This window comes from Lipotes vexillifer, unplaced genomic scaffold (genome assembly GCF_000442215.2).
Source record: "Lipotes vexillifer unplaced genomic scaffold, Lipotes_vexillifer_v1.1 scaffold21, whole genome shotgun sequence".
NCBI classification, from domain to species: domain Eukaryota; kingdom Metazoa; phylum Chordata; class Mammalia; order Artiodactyla; family Lipotidae; genus Lipotes; species Lipotes vexillifer.
The window spans coordinates 3,576,190-3,600,668 of record NW_006774065.1 but is presented as its reverse complement, the minus strand read 5'-3'; the positions used below and the strand labels follow the sequence as shown (position 1 = coordinate 3,600,668).

At 35.9% G+C, this 24,479-nt stretch overlaps 1 protein-coding gene across 1 annotated transcript in view; it reads right to left on the bottom strand.

Annotated features, from left to right (window-relative positions):
* Positions 1 to 24,479, bottom strand: part of IFT81 (intraflagellar transport 81) — an 84,847-nt gene that overhangs the window by 37,652 nt on the left and 22,716 nt on the right. Inside the window, exon 11 of the mRNA XM_007448720.1 lies at positions 19,265 to 19,411. Within this exon, the coding sequence (XP_007448782.1) occupies positions 19,265 to 19,411 (147 nt within the window). The remainder of the gene's footprint in view (positions 1 to 19,264; positions 19,412 to 24,479) is intronic.

Here is a 24,479-nt window from a genome sequence, read left to right as displayed (position 1 = left end):
ACAGAAAATATTTTTTTCTGCTCCAACCTTTTATTAACTACATTATTTTTAAAATGTCCATAGTAAGAATCTGGCTTATTATACTTAAACTCATCACTTCAAAACAAAAGTAAGCCTCCATATTACCTAATATGAGAAAAGTCTTTGATAATCTTAGCCTTTTAAATGCCCAATTATTTACAAGGATAATTGGGGGGGTTATAAATAATTTTAAAAATAATAAAAGTAATGAATGTATTACTGAAATTTTAGAAAACAGAAAAAAGGAAAAAATTCACTCAAAGCCACTATCCCAATGCAAGCTCTATTATCATATGATATTTTACCTCCTAATTTTAAAGGCTAAATCTAAGGTCAGTAATTATAAATTGTAAGGTAGCAAAATAGGAAGGAGAACATTTCTAAAATTTAGGTTTTTTTTTTTCTTAAAGACTTGATTGATTCCTGAATATACAAAGTCCTTAAAAATAGTAAGATTAAAAATTCTTCACATAAAAATAACCCTCTAATTCCTAGTTTAGACATCTTTTTTTTTTTTTTTTTTGCGGTACGTGGGCCTCTCACTGTTGTGGCCTCTCCCGTTGCGAAGCACAGGCTCCGGACGCGCAGGCTCAGCGGCCATGGCTCACGGGCCCAGCTGCTCCACGGCATGTGGGATCTTCCCGGACCGGGGCACAAACCCATGTGCCCTGCATCGGCAGGCGGACTCTCAACCACTGCGCCACCAGGGAAGCCCTAGACATCTTTTTTAAACTTGACTTAAACTTTGGAAGAAATGAGGAACACATTGTGTTTTAGAGGAAGGAAGTTCAAAATATTTTCCTGTTCATGACTGAGTTAGTTTTAATATTAAGGAATCCAGCCCACAAAAAGCAAATTATCAATGGCTGTATTACAGAAACAGTTTAAAAAATTTAAGTCATACCAATGTACCTAGAATCTAATTACTTGCAAATTTTCCTTTTAAAGAATAAATGTGTAAGCCTGACATAACCACAGATTCAGAATTCCCAGACTAACTATATGTTCTATTAAAAGTGTCCTGGGCAAAGTGCCCAAAATGAAATCAATCCTGTTCATCTGCTATCCTCTGTATTATCTAGGCCAATCTTCCCGTTCTCTATCTTGCTGTGCTCTGGAACTATTTTTAAAAGCTAAAAGCTATAAATGTTTTTGGTGAAAGAACAAACCTACCAATTACTCAATGTGCTCTATGCTGATTGGTTATTATTTGGCATTCACTGGACAAACTACCTAGGGGAAAGGGAGTCAGGGTCAGATTAATGACAGTTCCATAAAATTAAGCAATAGGTGGCCATCAAAGCACTCTAAGGGTTCCATTACCTTAGACTGAATTAGAGGAATTAGAGGGAAAAAAATGCATTATCCATGATTTTCTTCCATTGGAAGTTTTTTCTAACTATCATTTGGATTTTAGGTTATTTTTGAACTTTCAGATTATTGAAAAAAAAACCATGATAAAAATATTGAAGCTAAATCTTCAGACACATTCTTAATAATTTCTATAGGCCATACTCCCAAAAATGGTCAGAGGGAAATTTTTTTTTTTACCTTTAACTTAGTTTTATTTTTTTAATTTTTATTGGGTTTTGATACCTTCCATCAAACTGCCCTTCAAAGGCTATTTATAGTACTGTTTATAATTGTCAATTTAATAAGCAGAATAGTATCATATTTTGTTTGCATTTCTTTATTAGGGAACTTCACTTTTTGCCATGTTAATTGTGCATTTGTGTGGAGTTTTTAAAATGATATGCCTGTCTTTGGCTCATTTTTTAATTGGAGCCTTTCTTGTGGATCTGTAATAGTGATTTTCAAACTTTTGGGTCTTAGGAACCCTTTATTGACAATCTCAAAGGGATTTTGTTTATGTACATTGCTGGCATGATAAATCTGAGGAAAAAGAATAGAATACTCATTAGCAAACCAAATCCTACAACATGTAAAAAGGATCATACACCATGATCAAGTTGGATTCATTCCAGGGATGCAAGGATGGTTCAACATATGCAAATCAATCAATGTGATAACACCACATCAACAAAAGAAAAGACAAAAACCACATGATCATCTAAATAGATGTAGAAAAAGCATCTGATAAAATTCAATATCGATTCATGACAAAAATTTCTCACCAAAGTGGGTATAGAAGGGGACATATCTCAACATAATAAACCCATTTATGACAAACCCACACCCAGAAGCTGAAAGCCTTCCCACTAAATTCTGGAACAAGTATGCTCACTCTCACCACTTTTATTCAACATAGTATTGGAAGTCTTAGCCACAGCAATCAGACAAGAAAAAGAAATAAAAGGTATCCAAATTGGAAGGGAGGAGGTAAAATTGTCATTATATGTAGGTGACATGATACTCTACATAGAAAACCCTAAAGACTTCACACAAAAATTATTAGAACTCATCAGTGAATTCAGCAAGGTAGCAGAATACAAGATTAATATACAGAAATCTGTTGTATTTCTTTACACTAACAATGAAATATCAGAAAGAGAAAGTAAAAAAAAAAATTCTCTTTAAAATCATGTCAAGAGAATTCCCTGGCAGCCCAGTGGTTAGGACTCCATGCTTTCACTGCCAAGGGGCCAGGTTCAATCCCAGGTCAGGGAACTAAGATCCTACAAGCCATGTGGTACGGCCAAATAAATTAAATAAAATAAATAAGAAAATAAAATTAAATCACATCCAAAAAAAAAAAAAAAAAACCCTAGGAATAAACCTAACCAAGGAGGTGAAAGACCTATATGCTGAGAACTATAAAACATTGAAAAAGGAAACTGAAGATGATTCCAAAAAACAGAAAGATATCCCATGCTCTTGGATTGCAAGAATCAATATTGTTAAAATGGCCATACTACCCAAAGCAATCTACAGAGTCAATGCGATCCCTATTAAATTACCCATGACATTTTTCACAGAACTAGAACAAATAATCCTAAAATTTATGTGGAACTACAAAGGATCCAGAATTGCCAAAGCAATCCTAAGGAAAAAGAACTAAACTGGAGGCATAACCCTCCCAGACTACAGACAATACTACAAAGCTACAGTAATCAAAACAGCATGGTATTGGCACAAAAAAAGACATATGGATCAGTGGAACAGAATAGAGTCCAGAAATAAATTCACACACCTATGGTCAATTAATCTTTAACAAAGGAGGCAAGAATATACAATGGAGAAGGGACAATCTCTTCAGGAAGTGGTGTTGGGAAAGCTGGAGAGCTGTATTACCCCAGCCCTCACACCATACACAAAAATAAACTCAAAATGGCTTAAAGACTTAAATATAAGACATGACACCATAAAACTTCTAGAAGAGAACATAGGCAAAACATTCGCTGACGTAAACTGTAGCAATGTTTTCTTAGTTCAGTCTCCCAAGGCAAAAGAAGTAAAAGAAACAAATGGGACCTAATCAAACTTATAAGCTTTTGCACAGCAAAAGAAACCATAAACAAAATGAAAAGACAACCTATGGAATGGGAGAAAATATCTGGAAATGATGCAGCTGACAAGGGCTTAATTTCTAAAATATACAAACAGCTCATACAGCTCAATATTAAAAAAAACAAAAATCCAATCACAAAATGGGCAGAAGACCTAAGTAGACATTTCTGTAAGGAAGACATACAGATGGCCAACAGGCACATGAAAAGATGCTCAATATCGCTAATTATTAGAGAAATGCAAATCAAAACTACAATGAGGTATCACCTCACACCAGTTAGAATGGCCATCATCAAAAAGTCTACAAATAATAAATGCTGGAGAGGGTGTGGAGAAAAGGGAACCCTCCTACACTGTTGGTGGGAATGTAAATTGGTGCAGCCACTATGGAGAACAGTATGGAGGTTCCATAAAAAACTAAAAATAGAGTTACCATATGATCCAGCAATCCCACTCCTGGGTATATATCCAGAGGAAACTCTGATTCAAAAAGACACATGGGGATTCCCTGGTGGCTCAGTGGTTGAGGGTCCGCCTGCCAGTGCAGGGGACACAGGTTCAAGCCCTGGTCCGGGAGGATCCCGCATGCCGCGGGGCAGCTAGGCCCGTGTGCCACAACTACTGAGCCTGTGCTCTAGAGCCCACAAGCCACAACTGCTGAGCCCACGCACCTAGAGCCCGTGCTCCACAACAGGAGAGGCCACCGCAGTGAGAGGCCCACACTGAAACAAAGAGTAGCTCCCCCGCTCTCTGCAGCTAGAGGGGGCCCACACACAGCAACGAAGACCCAATGCAGCCAAAAATTAATAAATAAAATTTAACAAAAAGACACATGCAACCCACTGTTCATAGCAGCAGTATTTACAATAGCCAAGACATGGACGCAACCTAAGCGTCCATCAACAGATTAATGGATAAAGAAGATGTGGTATATATACATGATGGAATATTACTCAGCCATAGAATGAAATACTATGAATATCAAAGAATGAAATACTACCATTTGCAGCAACAAATGGACCTAGAGATTATCATACTAAGTGAAGTAAGTCAGAAAGAGAAAGACAAATATCATATGATATCACTTACATGTGGAATCTAAAATATGATACAAATGAACTCATTCACAAAATAGAAACAGACTCGTAGACAGAAAACTTACGATTACTGAAGGGGAAGGGGGCATGGTAAATTAGGACTATGGAATTAACAGGTACACACCACTATATATAAAATAGATAACATGGATTTACTGTATAGCACAGGGAAATGTATTTAATATCTTGTAATAACCTATAATGGAAAAGAATCTGAAAAAAATATATATAACTGAATCACTTTGCTGTACAACTGAAACTAACACTGAGACTAACAACTATACTTCAATTTAAAAAAAGAATAGAATATTCAATCATTGGACCCCTTACTTCATAACGCATAAAAATCAATTCCAACTGGATTACAGACTTATATGTGAAAGACAGAATGAAAACTCTAGAATATAGGAAAATATTACTATGATTATTGAGATAGTAAAGGATTTATTAAATAAAACACAAAAAAAGCACAAACTGAAAACAGATGTTGATAAACTTGACTTTGCTAAAATTGAGAACTTTTGTTCATCAAAATATATATTAAGATATTAAGAATGTAAGTCACAAGTTGGGAGAATATATTTACAACACATTAATCCAATAAAGAATTTGTATCCAAAAATACATAAATTAAACCTACAAATCAATGAGAGAAAGGCAAATAATCCAACAGAAAAATGGATAAAATACTTGAATAGTCACTTCATAGAAAAGAAAATCCAAAATGGCCAATAAAGCATATTAAAAGACGTTTGACCTCATCTGTAATCAAATTAGTAATGCAAATTAAAACCACAATAAGATACCATTGTAATACCCACCCAATTAACAAAATTTAAAAGTCCTTCAATACTAAGTGTTGTTGAAGATGTGGAGGAAGTAAAACACCTATACACCACTGAGAGAGAGGGATACATAATTTAGGACAATAGATTGGAAGACAACTTGGCATACCTACTAAAGTTGACCTGTGTTCACCCCATGCCCCATCAACTCTACTCCCACAGACAGCAGCGTTTCTCACACTTAGCTATGGTGATGGACAAGTTTTTAAAAGTTTCTAACCATTTGTGGACTGGATACTTCTTTTATAAAATAACAAAAATGTCTATACAATATCAAATTACTATAAACGTTTCTAAATGCTTCCTCTTAATTTATATGGTTGTGGATTAGTAACTTAACAGTTTGTAGACTAGAACTGGTCTTCAGACCACACTTTGAGAAGCACTATTCCAGAGCAGTTCATCCTGAATGGGGTATGCTCCAGTATACTCATGTGGCACAAATATTATGGGTGTGCCAAGATGTGCAAGATATTATAAAGAACTCCAAAGCCACTCATCATCAGCTATAAGCAGCCTTATCCTTTTACCTCAGTATGCTAAACAATAACCATTTTCTTTAAGTGTCATATTGCGAAAAAAGGTAAGAAACGGAACACTACCCTGGAAAAACCCTTGCTCATAGTCACTGGGAGACATACATAAGAATATTGATACCGTTTTACTTTTTTTTTTCATAAATTTATTTATTTTATTTATTTATTTTTGGCTGCATTGGGTCTTCGTTGCTGCGCACGGGGTTTCTCTAGTTGCAGGAAGCGGGGGCTACTCTTCCTCGCAATACACGGGCTTCTCATTGCTGTGGCTTCTCTTGTTGCGGAGCACGGGCTCTAGGCACGCAGGCTTCAGTGGTTGTGGTGCATGGGCTCAGGAGTTGTGGCTTGCGGGCTCTAGAGTGCAGGCTCAGTAGTTGTGGTGCATGGGCTTAGTTGCTCCACGGCATGTGGGATCTTCCAGAACCAGGGCTCGAACCCGTGTCCCCTGCATTGGCAGGCGGATTCTTAACCACTGCACCACCAGGGAAGCCCCCCGTCTTACTTTTTAAACTACATATTTGTATTAATCTAAACAATTATGATTAAAAGAACAATCCACCCCCAAAAAAGCCCATCACCAACAAAAACCTAACAGCTGATAGATTTTATTTTGAATAGACTTAGGGTATTAAAAATTAAATTTACTCATAATTCTGTGTAATAATAACTTATCTGAGCAAAAATTCACAAATTTATAAATTAATCATTAAAGGTCCTAGGAGCAGTACAATAGGGTCACAGAAGCAGTTCAGAGAGTTGTTGAGACCAACGGGCTGTGTTGTCAGAGAAACATGATTTCAAATCCTGACCCCACCACTTAAAGTGACCTTGGGGAGGTTTTTAAATAAGATCGATAAAATGTACTAAAGTTCTATAAAAACTGAATAATGGATAATGATTAATAATATCTGTCATTTTGTTTGAACACAGTTAAAAAGTACCTAGAAAATGAGATAATTTACTGTTCCTTCTAAATACTAAGAAACAAGGAAATGTCAAGTAATTAGAACAAACAGAAGAGTAAAGGTCTAGGTGTGACACAATGCTCTTTAGAACTAAAACAGAACAGTCACTACTGCAAGAAACTACAAATCTACATACTCTGAGTACAACTATGTAAAATGTTTGTATGTATGTCTATGAACCAAGATTGGGAGAGAATGAAGAAATAAAAATAGCTGTTGTGTTGGGCAGGTAGGGTTATGAGTGAATTCTTTGAGATTTATTTCTTAAATATTTAAGTTAAAAAAATATTTTAAAGGAACTCTGGCATAGGAGATAAGCAATAAATCCTTGGAATATTAAGGAAAAAGTTTTCAGTAGTGCACTATAGCAGGCCAATCAAGCAAATCTGTCATGAAAGTGAACTATAAAGATTGCCATTGTGCAGGAAGGCCCATTATAGCAGTTATTACTAATCATTTGGTCCAATACACATTTGTAATCTAAATTTGTCATTTATGAAAGAGCAGCCATCATTTTAGATGCTGAGATCAGTAAGATTAATGTTTTAATAGTGCTAGCTTCTGACTTCAGAACCAATTTTACAGACTCAGCTCCTCTGTGATCAAAATGGTATTTGACAGATCTTCTTTCTCCTTTACCCATTTAATATGTTTTAGAACCTTTAATAGTAATGATCTAGGCAGGCTTTTTAAAAGGACAAGGCAGCTTATTTCCCTAAGTATGTAACCATTTACAAATGCTTTTCAAGCTTATCTGGAACTCAAAAGTATTACTGGATTCCAGACATCATTCTGGATATTTATGTGGAAACAAGAATCTCTGCTCCTGTTGCAAATTTCCAACTCAATATCTGGTGTGAAACTATTTTCACAGTAATTAGCTGTGAAGACTTTATACAATAAGTACTTTATATTGTCCAGAACCACAAAGAACCATTTTTTAAAAATACTATTCCCCCTTTTACAGGGAAGAAACCTATAGAGAAATTAATACAACTCATCAAAGTTCAGAAAGTTAGAAAAACTGGAATAGAATGAATACTTCTGTCCTCAAATCCTGTTAGTCCACTATTCATGCTATTTTCCACTTATTAACTGAATCACATCTTTGTCAGGTATTTCATCAAATGATTTTTAAGCACAGAAAACTGCAGAAATAGGCCCAAGAGAGTTAGGTATGAAATGGATAACACCAACTGTTCAAGAGTAGAACGAATATGCTCAAATGGCCATAATTTTTTTTGCCCATTTGTCAGTGTTTCTATTTTGTCTGAATTCAGACTTGCAGAAAACCTGAAAAGGCCATCTTTTAAGTCATGCTTCATGTCATAAAACATTTGGACTTCCGGAAGTCTCGTCTCAGAGTTGCTATTTGTTTTAAGGCGTGAAAAATGTTTTAAAGCAACTTTTGTTTTCTGCTAAAATGTTAGTCTTTTCAAATCACCCATCATGACAAGTGCAATATATATAGACATACAAACACTACTCAAACCTTTTTCCAACCTGTTAGTACTATGTTTTCAACTTTAAATTAGAAAATCTCACAAAGCCAAGCATAAACAATGCAATTACCCACATATGGTAGTGGATAGTTAACTGCTGATTCTCTTGAGAGAGTCTATAATAAGCAATATGATATATGCTAGTAGAAATCTGTCTTAATAGAAACTTGTGGTACAGGAACATCCATCTGGGAAACACAGGTAATCATACCATCCAAGGTCTCCCTGCTTCTGTTATAAATCAAATCACCACCACACAGCTGTTACTATATCTCTAATGGGGTTTTCAACTGCTGTCCAAGCAGTTAACTCTCAAAAAAAATTTCTATGAAAAGTTTTCATGTTTTGGGTTAACATTGTGGGATTACCTAAACTGCATATATAACACCCTACTTCTATTACAGTGAATTGAACCAAATTTATTTGATTCTGTTTTGTTCCATCTCCTGGGAAATTTTAGGGGCCTTAGGTCCTGCTATGAACTCTAAAGAGTGTAATGTGATTTGAAAGGCTCTAAAAATATCACAGGTTTGCCTGGGCTCACTTAGAAGGGTGGATGATTCAATTACAAGTGTCAAAATTTGATTCCTAATTTTTCAGAATCTGACAGCTGCAGCTAATCTTGCCAGGATCCCCTTATCTTCATTGTGCTTCTCTTTGAAGTATTTAAAGATTTCATAATCTTTGCAATTTAGCTCTAGGATTTCTGTCAGTAGCTGTAGAATGAATTGGTTGGCTCTTTCTTAAGCTGCTTATTCATATTATTTGATCAAGCACATTTTAAAAGTAGCCATTAACTGCAAAACAGCTGAGCTTCTTGTAAGGTTTGGGAAGAAAACATAACGAACTCTAAACCCGTACACCATAAACCAGGAGTGACCTTTCAATGCATGAAATGACAATGGAACCTTAACCAAAGGTTCATTTGTTGCTATAAAAAATTTCAGACTCAAAAGGCATGCATTCATTTCAATCACAGCTCTGAGAAGGGTATGAGCACTACATCATTGGGGCTAATTTTTTGTTTTGCTTTTCAAATAATTAATGCAGAGATTCAGAGGTACCAAGGTGATGAAAACGGTAAAGACCAGTAGCTATGCAGCACTACTACAAGCAGTAGAGCTTCTATTCTTTGCTCTTCCCTAAGTGAGACAAAATCATCAGGCTCAGATTGTTGCCTATGAATGGGTAAAAATCATATTTACCATGTGCTGTGTTTTGTCACACAGAGGGTTTTCTTCCCTTTTTTCCCCAGATTTATTGAGATATAATTAACATACAATAAACTGCAAGTATTTAAAGTACAAATTGTTGCTGTTGTTCCATGCTATGATAGCTTCATATTTTGGGACAGAATTTTAATATTAAGTGACCTTAGTTTTCCATAATTTGAAGTGTTATAAAAATGTTTACATATGGGCTTCCCTGGTGGCGCAGTGGTTGAGAGTCCGCCTGCCGATGCAGGGGACATGGGTTCGTGCCCCGGTCCGGGAAGATCCCGCATGCCGCGGAGCGGCTGGGCCCGTGAGCCATGGCCGCTGAGCCTGCGCGTCGGAGCCTGTGCTCCGCAGCGGGAGGGGCCACAGCAGTGAGAGGCCCGCGTACCCCCCTAAAAAAAAAAAAAAAAAAGTTTACATAGAAATATCTTGCTTTATGCAGGATTCAGTGTGAGGGGAGATAGAAAAACAGTGTTATAGCATGTAGTATAATAGTTAATGTTCATAATTATGACTCTGAGTTGTCAATAAAAGGTTGCTGTGATCAGTATGATTTTAAGATAACAGAAGGAGCTGAAGTAGCATGTCTCCCACGAATCATACCATGTTACTATTTTCCCAGCTCACACCGCATAACCCTGAAATGTATTCCCATACCACTCCGTTAATGTGTGTTCTAACATACAGCTCACTTAAGATCACTTGTTAAATTTCTGACTCCCCTAAGAAACCATTAAGCTCTGTGATGGCAGGACCATATCTCTTTCTCACCACCATTTACTTAATAGTTGGCATGTAAAAGACACTTGGTAAATGTGTAGAAAACCTGAATAGAACTGTATAATCTAATCTAGATACATAATTTTTCATTAGAAAATTGATAATATTTAAAATGTCTTGGTACTTCAGTTGATAAGAAAAAATTATTTATACGTAAGTCTTCCTCCTAACCATAATTGTTTATTTTATTGTATAAAGTTATTTTTAAATACCTAACCAGAAACATAAATTTGCCATTTAATACAGTAGCCCCCAGTTATCATAGCATGGAACAACAGAAACAACTTGTACTTTAAATATATGCAGTTTATTGTATGTTAATTATATCTCAATAAGGCTGTTTGGAAAAAACAGGGAAGAAAACCGTCTGTGTGACAAAACCAGCGTATACAAAGCTAAGAGACAAATGACAGACTAGAAGAAAACAATTACCCAGATTAATCCAGAATATAGGTAAAAATATGAGAAACAGATAAGGAAAAACATTCAATTAGTACAAAAATGTGAGCATACTTTGTGCCACTGAACTGTACAGTTAAATATGGTTAAAATAGTATGTTTTATATTATGTGACTTGTACCACAAAAATAATTAAAAAAAAGAAAATACATTCAATCCATTAGAAAAAATGAAGAAAGACAATAAAAGGGCAAACAACAGAAGAAATATAAGTGACCAAACATGTATGTGGACAGATCTTCAATCTTAATCAAGAAAAATGAAAATTAAAATGAAATACTGTCAGGGCTTCCCTGGTGGCGCAGTGCTTGAGAGTCCGCCTGCCGATGCAGGAGACGCGGGTTCGTGCCCCGTTTCGGGAAGATCCCACGTGCCGCGGAGCGGCTGGGCCCGTGAGCCATGGCCGCTGAGCCTGCGCGTCCGGAGCCTGTGCTCCGCAAATGGGAGAGGCCACAACAGTGAGAGGCCCGCATAACGCAAGGAAAAAAAAAAAAAAAAAAAAAAAAAAAATGAAATACTGTCAGAATGACAAAAAATTAAAGGGCTGAGGATCAAGTGCTGTTTTAAATAACAGAGGAAACAGATGCTCTTGTACGCCCTTGGATGGAATAAAGAAATTGTACATACATTCTATAGAACACAATGTAGCAATTAAAATTTTTAAAGTACATGATAATAATTATTATTATAACTGTAGGTAGCATTTATGAAGTGCTTCCTATAAGCCAGCCACTGTTGTATACTGCTAAGTTGTATTAACTCATTTAGTCCTCACAACCACCACATGAGGTGAGTACTGTTATTATCTCCACTTTATAGATAAGGAAACTGAGGCACAGAGCAGTTAGGTGACTGCTGTAATTAACTGTTAGGTTGAACATCTAATAGGTGGCAGAGGTGAGATCTGCACATAGGTGTTCTGGCTTCAGAGCTGATCCTCTTAACCTCTAGAGAATAGCCTCTTCATTTACTGACATGGAAAAATCTCTATGACGTGTTATAAAAAGCAAGTTGCACGATACACACAGTATAATACCATTCATATTTTTTAAAACTCACAAAATGGTATTATCTATATCTGTATCTATCTCCAGAGAAAGGACTGAAAGGGTTTACAAAACTGGTGGCAGCGGTTTCTCTTTGGAAAAGGGTCTAAGGGACTGGGAATGGGGATAGGAGGTAATCAATAAGGACTTTTGTTTTATGTGTATTGTTTGCTTTTCAGACCATGAAAATGTATTCAGATATTACTTGTATAATCTGAATTTTAAAATATTATCCTATTTTATTTTATTATTATTATTTTTTATACCCTGGAATAAATCCTACTTGATCATGGTGTGTGATTCTTTTAATGTATTGTTGAATTCAGTTTGATTTGGGGATGGAAAAAGGTATTCCATGCAAATGGAAACAAAAAGTAAGCTGAGGTAGTAATATTAATATCAGACACAATAGATTTTAAAACAAAGACTACAGCAAGAGATGAAGAAGGACATTACATAATAGTAAAGGGATCAATCCAAAAAGGAGATATAACAATCATAGATGCATTCAAGATAGGAGCACCTAAATACACAAAGCTAATATTAACAAACATAAAGGGAGAACCTGACAGTAACATGATAACAGTAGGGGACTTTAATACCCACCTACATCAATAGACAGATCATCTAGACAGAAAATCAATAAGGAAACACTGGCCTTAATGACACATTAGACCAGACGAATTTAATAGATTCAGAAAGAACATTCCATCCAAAACCAAGAATAATACTAATCCATCTGTATCAGGGGTCCCCAAGACCACCCCCAGGTTCAATGATTTGCTAGGAGAACCCACAGGACTCAGCATAAAGTCATATTCTTGGCTATGCTTTATTACAGTGAAAACGTACAAAGCAAAACCAGCAAAAGGAAAAGGCACATGGGGTGAAGTCAGGAGGAAACCAGGGGCAAGCTTCCAAGAGTCTTCTCCCTTAATTCCTCCAACAACAAGTTGTAACAATACGTGTAAAAGGCTGCCAACCAGGGAAGCTCATTAGAGACTCAGCGCCCAGGGTTTTTACTAGGGGCTGGTCACGTAGGCATACTCTGCCTAGTCCATACCAAAATTCCAGACTCCAAGGAGGAAAGCAGGTGTTCAACATAAACCACACTCTGTACATACAGTTTAGGCCCGTGAGCCATTCTTATCAAGGAATGGTGGGAATTCTAAAATCCAAGCTCCCAGATGCCAGCCAAAGGCCAATCCTGCAAGCAAGTTTTTCTAAGAATAGCAGTTTCAGGCTTGCTATGTTAACTCTTTTCTGCACACCATCCTTTCCATAATCCTTGTGACATTAAAATGCAGTTCTGTTATGTTTTTCTTTAGTGTTTTGTTCTCAGCTAATTCATAATTAATTCATTCTGTGAATGTTTCCAGACTTTTCATTTGTTTTAGTCACCTTCATCTAGACTCTGACTTGACTATGTCTTTCTTAAAACATGAAGCCAAAAATGTAAAATAATATTCCAGGCATAATTTCACGTAAATGGGATATTATATTTTTATTAATAGAGTATAATTAAAAAAAATTTTTTTTTTTTTTGGTCAGCCACGCAGCTTATGGGATTTTAGTTCCCTGACCAGGGATTGAACCCTGGGCCCGGGCAGTGAAAGCGTCGAGTCCTAACCACTGGAGTGCCATGGAATTCCCAACATTTTGTTTTTTAAAGCTGCATTATTATTGGATGATTTCTGAGCAGCAGATAAAACTCAGATTCTATGACATTATTATTTATAATCCCATTAATGACATTTTGTTTGCTTAAGCACAATGCTTTTAACTACCAAGATGATTCTGAATCACAATTCTATCATCTCAGATTGACTATTCCTTCTAGCTTCCTGTCATGTCATGTGAAAATTATTAAGGGTTCTGGAGCCAGACTACTGCAATTCACATCATGGTACCACTAATTACTAGCAATGTGACCTTGGATAAGTTAGCATAAGTCCTCTGTGTGCCGTAGTTTCCTTATTTGTAAAAACTAGTAATAATAATCATATCTATCTCATATACCTCAATGAAATAAATGAGATAATGTATATAATAAACCTATTATGGTATCTGGCACATTGTAATTACATAATAAACATTACTTATTATTATTAATCTAAGTTATTGATAAGAATAATAAATAGGTCAGGATCAAAGTTCCATAGCATTTTGGGGTGATTCCTCTCAGAGATGAAGGCAGTCAAAATTCTTTGAGAATATCAGTTCCATGAGACTTATACTTTATTATGTATTTAAATCCAATACAGAAAACTTCATGATATAAAGGAGAATTAGATATTCATTATTATAAATTTTCAGTTATGTCAGAAACTGTAGTCTCTAAACTTAACCTTTTTATCACCTACCAAATACTTGTTTAAAGAGAAAGAAATCAAGATAGACTAGACTGGCAAGAAAATCTCCATCACTAAGAAGATAATTTCAACTGTTTGAGAAATTCCTACCTATGTCAGAAGTCTGGCAGAATAAGATTTTGCTGTGCTTATTCCTGTATATTGCCTACAAGGCAATACAATGAAAATACAGTATTAAAGTGATAACCAAAGTATAAGAAAAGCAAGAAGTATTTTTAGACTCTTCATCTTTTTTAATAAGAAAAATCAAGGGAACACAAATGAAAAAGTCTAGTACTAAAGAACAAATGCCCATAGCACTTGTCATCTGCAATCAGAAGAACTAAAATTCTTAGACAAAATGTAACATCTGGAATATTGTACTTTAATGGCAGTAGGAAGCATCAAAATGTACTTCAAAATGCACACCTCTAAAGAGAAAATGACAAAGGAATAGAAATTACTATATGTATAGTATTTGTTACATTTATCCTTACAGTCACATTCCTAAATTTTTCCAAGAAAAGATTAATCAAACATCTACATATGGATAATCAAGGAATGAAGTTTCTAGCAAGCTTTTGTTTCCAGTTAATGACTGTCTACAATGTGGTCCTATTTAGAGTCAAATATGAATCTTAAAATTAACTCATTCTAATAGTGTCTTGAAGAATAGCTCAGCATTCACTTAGGAGCACAGCTGCTGAGGCATTCAGATTTGGATTCAAATCCTTGCTCTGCAACTCACTGTGTGACTTCAGGCAAGTTACTTAAATTTCTCTAAGCCTATTTCCTCAATAATAAAATGGAGATAATATTTACCTCATAGGCTTTTTGAGAGGATGAATTAGCATGTGTTGTATGTGTGTTTTATTGTAGTAGTTAAATATACTTAATGTAAAACTTACCATTTTAACTATTTTTAAGTGTACAGTTCTGTGGCATTAAATGCATTCACAGCACCAGCAACTTGTGCAACCAGCACCAAGGATATGTTTTTGTTTTTATTTTATTTTATTTATTTTATTTATTTATTTTTTTGCAATACGCGGGCCTCTCACTGTTGTGGCCTCTCCCGTTGCGGAGCACAGGCTCCAGACGCACAGGCTCCGGACACGCAGGCTCAGCCGCCATGGCTCACGGGCCTGGCCGCTCCGCGGCATGTGGGATCTTCCCGGACCAGGGCACGAACCCGTGTCCCCTGCATCGGCAGGTGGACTCTCAACCACTGCGCCACCAGGGAAGCCCTGTTTTTGTTTTTATTTTTATTTTTTAGGTAAGAAGCCGATTTACTTAGAAACACACTCCAGAGTGTGGGTCATCTCAGAAGGTGACAAAGGCCAAGGATATGGGTTTTTTAAAAAATAAATTTATTTATTGTATTTATTTATTTTTGGCTGCGTTGGGTCTTCGTTGCTGTGTGCGGGCTTTCTCTAGTTGTGGTAAGCGGGGGCTACTCTTCATTGCGTTGTGCGGGCTTCTCATTGCGGTGGCTTCTCTTGTTGCGGAGCATGGGCACTAGGCACGTGGGTTTCAGTAGTTGTGGTACGTGGGCTCAGTAGTTGTGGCTAACAGGCTCTAGAGCGCAGGCTCAGTAGTTGTGGCGCACGGGCTTAGGTGCTCCACGGCTTGTGGGATCTTCCTGGACCAGGGCTCGAACCCGTGTCCCCTGCATTGGCAGGCAGATTCTTAACCACTGTGCCACCAGGGAAGTCCCAAGGATATGTTTTTAAAGTGCTCAAGATTGAGCACACAGGTATTGCTTGGTGAACGGCAGCTAAAATGACTCAGTGCTATCTCATCACATCTTGAATCTGTGCAATTTATTTTATCTCTATTTCATACTTATTTCTACTGAATTGCTCCCAATCTGGAAAATACTAATATCAATTTTTAAGCTGTAAACTGTATTACCTACTTTCAAATTCTTCATCCAGGTAAATAAATACATAAAAATATTAAGAGCTTAATACTTATTGAGCACTTAGTATGTGCCTGGTGCTATTCTAAGCACTTAACAGGTATTAACTCATTTAATCCACACAATAATAATTCTAGGCGGTATATACTAATAACTGTCACATTTTACAGGTGAATACAAAGAGGTTAAGGAACCTGGCCAAAGCCACCCCACTAATAGGCTGACAAAGCCAGGATCTGCACTCAAACCAAGTTCTAGAGACCACGCTCTTAGTTATTCCACTATCCTGCTTCTCCCACATGCAGTAACATGGGGCCCACAGGAATGATTATTTTCAGATGCCAAATGTTATATGTTGACTTAACCTCTGAATTTCTCAGAAGCTTGGACATCCATTATTTCATGTGTTCTTCCTAACGACAATGAAGAGCAACTTCTCCCATTTCACAGATGGAGAAGTCATTTGCTTAAGGTCAATAGGAACATGTGAGAGAGACCTGGATCCTGCCTGGCCACTTATTAGTTGTGTAAATCTATACTTTTCCTGAGTTTCAACTAATTGTAAAACGGAAATAACAATAATATCTCTTATAAGAAGAAGAGAAATATATGTTTGCCAATCATCTAGCAGAGAGCCTTATATAAAAATTGCTCAATAAAGGGTACCCCTCCCTTTCCTCATTCTCCTATTTGTGACTCTGGGCATAATATTCTTTTCAAACACCGTGCTACCATTTCTTGATACCCTCTCACCAACTGCATTAACAGACTGGTGGTAAAGAACATGATTTTTTGGTAATTACCATGCAATACCAAATGAAACCTCAGTGAAGTCCAGCTATATTATATAATTTTAAGTATAACAAACTTTCTCCCTTTTGTCCATATGGTCTACCACTTTATCAGAGTAGAAAACAAAATTGGTCTACCAAGATTTGTTCTTTATAAAATTGGGCTTAATGTTCCCCAATACCTTCTGTTCTTTTAGGTGACTGCCAAATGATTTACTTGATTTGTTCTAGTTTCTGACCAAACATTGTTTAAAAATTAAGTTGGCCTCATCATATCGAAAGTTATCTTTTTCCCCTTTAAAAAAATGTGTCTTTTTCTGTCATCAGATACTTTTCCTATTCACCATAATTCGTCAAAGATAAAAGCTAATAGCTTGGCACTAGGTTCTTTTCCATCACATTTGCAGAGAGGGAATATCTAATACTGAATTATAAGCACTATTCATGCCAAACATGGCCATAGCAATTGGTATTTCTGGTCAAATGGGCAGCATTTTCCTAAGAAAAAATTAAAATGCTAGGAGATAGCATGTTCTCTTATAAAGCGAAACTGCTGCATTATTAATATTTTTTTCCTGGATAGCAAGGATATCACAAAGCACACTCTGTTGGCTTCCAAGTGTCATTTAAAACACTCCCATGTCTTAAAGCAATCTGGAAGTGGATGTTAAAAGCCAAAGGAATTTTTTTTTGTACTGCAGGTTCTTATTAGTTATCTATTTTATACATATTCGTGTATATATGTCAATCCCAATCTCCCAATTCATCCCACCACCACCACCCACCACGCCCTCCCCCGCCACTTTCCCCCCTTGGTGTCCATACGTTTGTTCTCTACATCTGTGTCTCAATTTCTGCCCTGCAAACCGGTTCATCTGTACCATTTTTCTAGGTTCCACATATATGCGTTAATATACAATATTTGTTTTTCTCCTTCTGCCTTACTTCACTCTGTATGACAGTCTCTAGATCCAACCAGGTCTCTACAAATGACCCAATTTCATTCCTTTCTATGAAAGCCAAAGGAATTTTTCAATCAAGGCATACTGGGAGGCTACAATCAGAAGCACCAGAGAAAGTGGTGCTGTGGAAACAATTCATTTGTGTTTGGCATAGTTAAGGTTCATTGCCAATTTGTAACGGTATGAATTCAATAACTTTTCAAAGCCAAAAATGAAGTTTGGACCTGAGCAGCTTTTCAAAGTAGCTTTTGCTGAAGGCTAGTACCTAATATAAAATAAAAAAGCTGTTAGAGGTGGTAAAGTGAGGCAATGTTTAGGAATTAAAATATGACCTATCGGGCTTCCCTGGTGGCACAATGGTTGAGAGTCCACCTGCCAATGCAGGGGATGCGGGTTCGTGCCCCGGTCCGGGAGGATCCCACGGGCCGTGGAGCAGCTGGGCCCATGGGCCATGGCCGCTGGGCCTGCGCGTCCGGAGCCTGTGCTCTGCAACAGGAGAGGCCGCAGCAGTGAGAGGCCCACGTACCGCAAAAAAATAAATAAATAAAATAAAATAAAATAAAATAAAATAAAATAAAATATGACCTATCACTTGATTTGTTAAAAAAAAAAAAGCACTGAGCTAAAGGCAAGATATTTTGCTTCAGTCATTCACTCTTTCTTGAGCTAAGAAAGAGCAAAAGAGCTCCTTTATGAAAAGGAGATGGGGATTATATTTTGTCTATAAATGACAATATTACTTGTCCTACTAATCTCATGAGTCTGACAGAAGGATAAGTGAAATAAGAGCTGTTAAAGCATTGTTCAAAATGTAAAGTAGATAGCAATGTAAGACATAATTATATTTTTAAAATTTGTAAGCATTTACAATGAAGTCATTTTAATGGTGCCAGTCCCACTGGCCAACTACACATTACTGACAAAGTAACTTAGTGATACTTTCTCAGCCCTTTACAGAATTATATTTATCAAAAAATATGAATATTTGTCTTATCTGTCAGTTTCTACTCATTTGGTTTCACCTTTATAACTTAATACTTATAATAAATAAATCCAATATAAATCCACCTAATTAAAAAGTGAAAATCTGGAACATTATCTCATAAAAATCACTAAAATCTCCATCATTATATATCAAGAATATCTCAATACTACTGCAAAGAGCTTTCAGTTTTAAATAAATAGGCTTCATCAAATAAATTAACTTCTCATTATTGACAGTCAAAATAAAAAGTAAAAAAAATTAATGGTTTCAAACAAAAACAATACTCATACCCTTGTCCCATTAGACACCTCAACTTACTTCATCTCCCTTCAAAACCTCGGTGCCATCAAATTCACGAGTCTGATTTGTCTTCGCTGACACTTCTCTCTCTAGGTTGGCTAACTTCTCCTTTGCCTCCTGAAGTTCCTCAGCTTTGGCTTCTTTTTTACGAGAAATGATGGATGCCTAATTGAGCATTAAATATGAATGTAAAATAAGATATACAATCAACTTTCTATTATCTTGTGAAATTAAGTATTTTTTAGATTTTACTGAGCTAAATTTTCAATATCAGGTTGACTTCTCCTGACAATAATACCCCTTGCCCTACTACCTACTATCACCAGTTATATATTTAGTATGAGTATGCATTGTACATATATATATATATATATATATATATATAAATAAAATACATGTATATACATTTTTGGCTGCACTGTGCAGCTTACAGGATCTTAGTGTCCCGAACAGGGATTGAACCTGGGCACCCGTGGTGAAAGCGCCGAGTCCTACCACTGTACCACCAGAGAATTCCCTGCAACATATATTAAATAGCAACCTAAAAACATTATGGAAGACAAAAGCACTGAAAATATAGGACGTATCAGAAGAGAAACAGAAATGCGATAGCAATAAAAATATTAAAATCTTGTTAAGTAACACTCAAATGCTAACGAAAATACCTTCTAGGTAAGTACAGAAGCTAACACTAGGCCTACTGTTTTTCTGCATGGTCAGTTTCCTTTCATTGGAAGAAAACAAGAATGCTTTATTCTCAAAACTACAACACAGGTCTTCTTATCGAAATTCAATATCCATACTTTTAAAATAAAATGTTAAAACATTTATTATATTTGGGGCAATCTAATAAAAAAAATGCAGGTTCAAAATCAAACATCTGACTCACCAGAATTATGCAAACGTTTACACAATCCAGATGGCTGCTCTTAGCCATAATGGCAGCATTTTATATTAGTTAGCAACTCATGGGGGATTTCCTTAAATGAACCATGGCTGTACTGGTTTAAGAAAAACATTAGCTAAACTGTCTTCTCAAGTGAAATAGTACAAATATTTTATTCAAACAAATTTGACAAGAAGGGGGAAATCTTTAGTCTAAACCCTTTAAAAAACTCTATTGTCCTCTCTGTTTAAAAAATGAAAAAAGACAGATGCTGAAGGAATGTTTCCCTCTATAGAACTGTTTCAGCCAAAAAAAAAGAGAAGTAATGATTAGAGTACCAGAATTGTATAGGAATTGATGGTATGCTTCCTCAACATGATAAAATAAATAAATATAAACCTCAGCCCAAACCAGAATCTTATTTAACAGAGACATATGAGCGTATATCCCGCCAAAGTCTGAAACAAGGTAAAAATGCCCAGCACCTCCACTACAATTTAATACTGTGCTGAAGGTATTTGCACACACCATTAGACAAGAGAAAGCAATTAGAAGCACAAGAATCTGAAAGGAAAAATTGGAATTTTCATAGTATATGATTATGTACCTAAAAAATCAAAAGAATCTACAGGAAATAAATCAATAGCTTTCATAGACAAATCAGTCAGAAAACATTTGGAAAGAGAAAGCCCTCATTTATAAAAGCAAAAACCAAAATTAAATATGTAAGCATAAGTTTAACAAGAGAATTTCCAAAATTTTATGAGGAAAGCTATTCAACACTCCTGAAAGATACAAAAATAAACTTGAACAAATGGAGAGACATACCATGTTCTTAGATAGGAAGACTCAATATTGTAAAGATGTAAGTTCTAAGGTAATTGATAAATACAAAGCAACCCTAATAATTTTTAAAGTATGATTTTTTTCTAGAGATAGACAAATTGATAATAAAAGTTATTTGGAAGAACATACAAATAAGAATTGTAAGGGATTTCCCTGGTGGCGCAGTGGTTAAGAATCTGCCTGCCAATGCAGGGGACACAGGTTCAAGCCCTGGTCCGGGAAGATCCCACATTCTGTGGAGCAACTAAGCCTGTGCACCACAACTACTGAGCCTGCGCTCTAGAGCCTGCAAGCCACAACTACTGAGCCCACATGCCACAACTACTGAGCCCACATGCCACAACTACTGAAGCCCACGCGCCTAGAGCCCATGCTCCGCAACAAGAGAAGCCACCACAATGAGAAGCCCACGCACCGCAACGAAGAGTAGCCCCCACTCGCTGCAACCAGAGAAAGCCTGTGTGTAGCAACGAAGACCCAATGCAGCCAAAAATAAATAAATTTATTTTTAAAAAAAGAATTGTAAGGAAAACCCTAAAAAAGTAAAACAACTGGGGATGAAAATGGCTACTTTTATTAGATATTAGAACTTGATGATAAAGTTTCTATAATTAAAACAGTTAATATGGGTACATAAGCAGACAGGTCAACAGAACAGAAAATCTAGAAGTAGATCCAATAGCATTTAAAAAATTTAACTAAAACAAAGGAGGACTCTCAAATCCACAGGAGAAAAATGGACTTTTTACCAACTGGTATTGGAACAACTGGATAATTGGACAGCCATATACAATAAATACCATACACCAAAGAAAAATTCTAAACAGATCAAAGATTTAATTACAAAAATTAAATCACAGAATTCCAAAAAGGAAACTTGAGTAAATTTCTCTAGAACTTTCAAGAGGGAAAAACATTCCAAAATATGACTTGAAACCTGAAATGATAAGTGAAAAAATTAATAAATTTGATTTCCTAAAAATGAAGAACTTTCCCATGGCAAAATAATACCATAAACAAAGTAAAAAGGCAAATACTAAACTGGGGAAAATGTTACACTTATAAGCTAGATAAAGAGTAAATATTCCTGATATATAAAGAGTTTCTAAAACTAGAAAAAAAAGGCCTACAACCCTATAGAAAAATAGGTATAGATAGGAAGGGACAATTCAGAGAAAAAGAATTAAAATGACTGTTACTCATGTGAAAAGATGCTCAACCTTGTTTATGGTAAGATTAAAAAAATTAAAACTATCATAAGATACCATTTCTCATCTACAAGGATGGCAAAAATCTTCAAGTTTGACAACATACTCTATCGGTGAGGCTGTAAGGAAACAGGTGCTCTCATACACTGCAGATAGGAATGTAAAATGCTAAAACCCCCATGAAGAGGAATTAGGCAATACTTAGCAAACTTACATCTACATTTATCGTTTGATGTAGCAATCTCACTTCTGAGACTATATCCCAAAGATACGCTGGTAAAAAATTGCAAAGACATAAACAAAAAGCTATTTATTTAAGTATGATGTGTAATAGCACAAAAATGGCAACAACCCAAATGTCCATTAATGGGGATTGGTTGAATAAACTGTGGTATACCCACTCAATGCAGTATGTCTGTGAACAGGAATAAGCATATTCACTAGGACAGCTATAATAAAAAAGACAGATAATAACAAGTGTTGCTAAGAATGTGGATAAATCAGAACCTTCATACACTGTTGGTGGGAATGTAAAATGGTACAGCTGTTTTGGAAAGCAGTCTGGCATTTCCTTAAAATGTAAAACACAGAATTATCATAGGAACCAACAACTGCACTCCTAGGAGTATACTCAAGAGAAATGAAAACTTATTTTGAAACAAAAACTTGTACAAGAATGCTCCTACCAGCATTATTCATAATAGCCAAAAAAGTAGAGACAACCCAAATGCTCATCAACTGGTGAATAGAAAAACAAAACGTGATATATCCATACAATGGGATATTATTCAGTAACAAAAAGGAATAAAGTATGTACAGATACATGCCACATCATGGATGAACTTTAAAAACTTTACACTAAGTAAAATAAGCCAGTCACGAAGGACCACATTTCATGATGGGTCATATCATGAAATGCCTATCATGAAATGTCCATGATAGGCAAATTTATAGAGATAGTTTGGTCTTTGGTAGGATTTGGAGGAAATGAGAAGTGACTGCTAATGGTTTTGGGGTTTATTTTGGGGGTGATAAAAATGTTCTAAAATTGATTGTGTAATGATTGCACAACTCTGTGATGCTAAAAACCATTGAATTGTAAATTTTAAATGGGTGAATTATACAGTATGTAAACTGTATCTCAATAAAGTTATAAAGGAATAAAAATTATTTTACTATTCACAAGCATATATTAAGAAAAAAAGCATGGAGAATAAAAGTATATAATATGCTCTTCTTTCTCTGAGGATGGAAATATATGAATATATGTATATGTAATATTATTTTTAATGGAATAATAAACTATAAAATTTAAAAATACCTATGGGAGAAGGAAAGAATAGCATGGATAGCACAGAGGTAGATGCTAGAAACTTCAAATACTTCTTGTTTTATAGGTTTGACTTGGAATCATGTAAATATTTTAAATAATTATAAAACAAATTAATCTCTAAAATGTAATCCATAAAAATCAAAATGACCATATATATTTATCCAGTTTCCTTTGTGGCCTAACCATACAGAATAATTATTCCCAGTAACTTTAGAACAGTAATTTGACTATATAACCCTAGGGGGATATATCCTAAAGACACAACAAACTAAAAAACAATTTTCAGCAGTAATCGCATTTTTGATGGTAGTACTGGTACTTTTATTTTGAAACTGTTGCATGTAATGCATGGATTTAAGCAAATGATGAACTATGTTGGTGCCAATGGAATGAAGCAAATAATGAATGCAATTATGTTGATGCTTCTGAGAACTAGAATTTTCAATTTGGGATAAGGAGGAAAATGGGAGATTGATGAGGTGAAGTAAAAACCCAGTAGTCCTTGAGGGCATTTGGTTTGTGGAACAGACAACCCTACACTTTCAAAACACAGATTCCAATGTCTAATCATGGGTCAATTTAAAAGGTTGAAGAATATCTACCATTGGTCACACTACAGGAGGCCAGGGACCATCATATTAAAATGGGTGGGTCTTTTCCATCCAGAGCAAAAAAGGGGGAGGTGGGGCTTACTGTGGGAAGTCATAAACCACAGAGAGATTAACCTAATCATCCTGGCTCTTTTCCACACTCCACCATGCCAAGCAAACATCCTCTGAGCAGTCAGCATGAGAGTGCTTGGAAAAGAGTCATAATAATTACCCAGTATTTTCTGGATAGATCCTTGATATGCCTTCTATACGTTTCTTTCATTCTAAAGTTGTTCTCTGAGGAGCTGATGTCTTATTCCAATAATGACCCATGCTTATCTGCTCTGATATGAGGCCATCTACTGAGCAG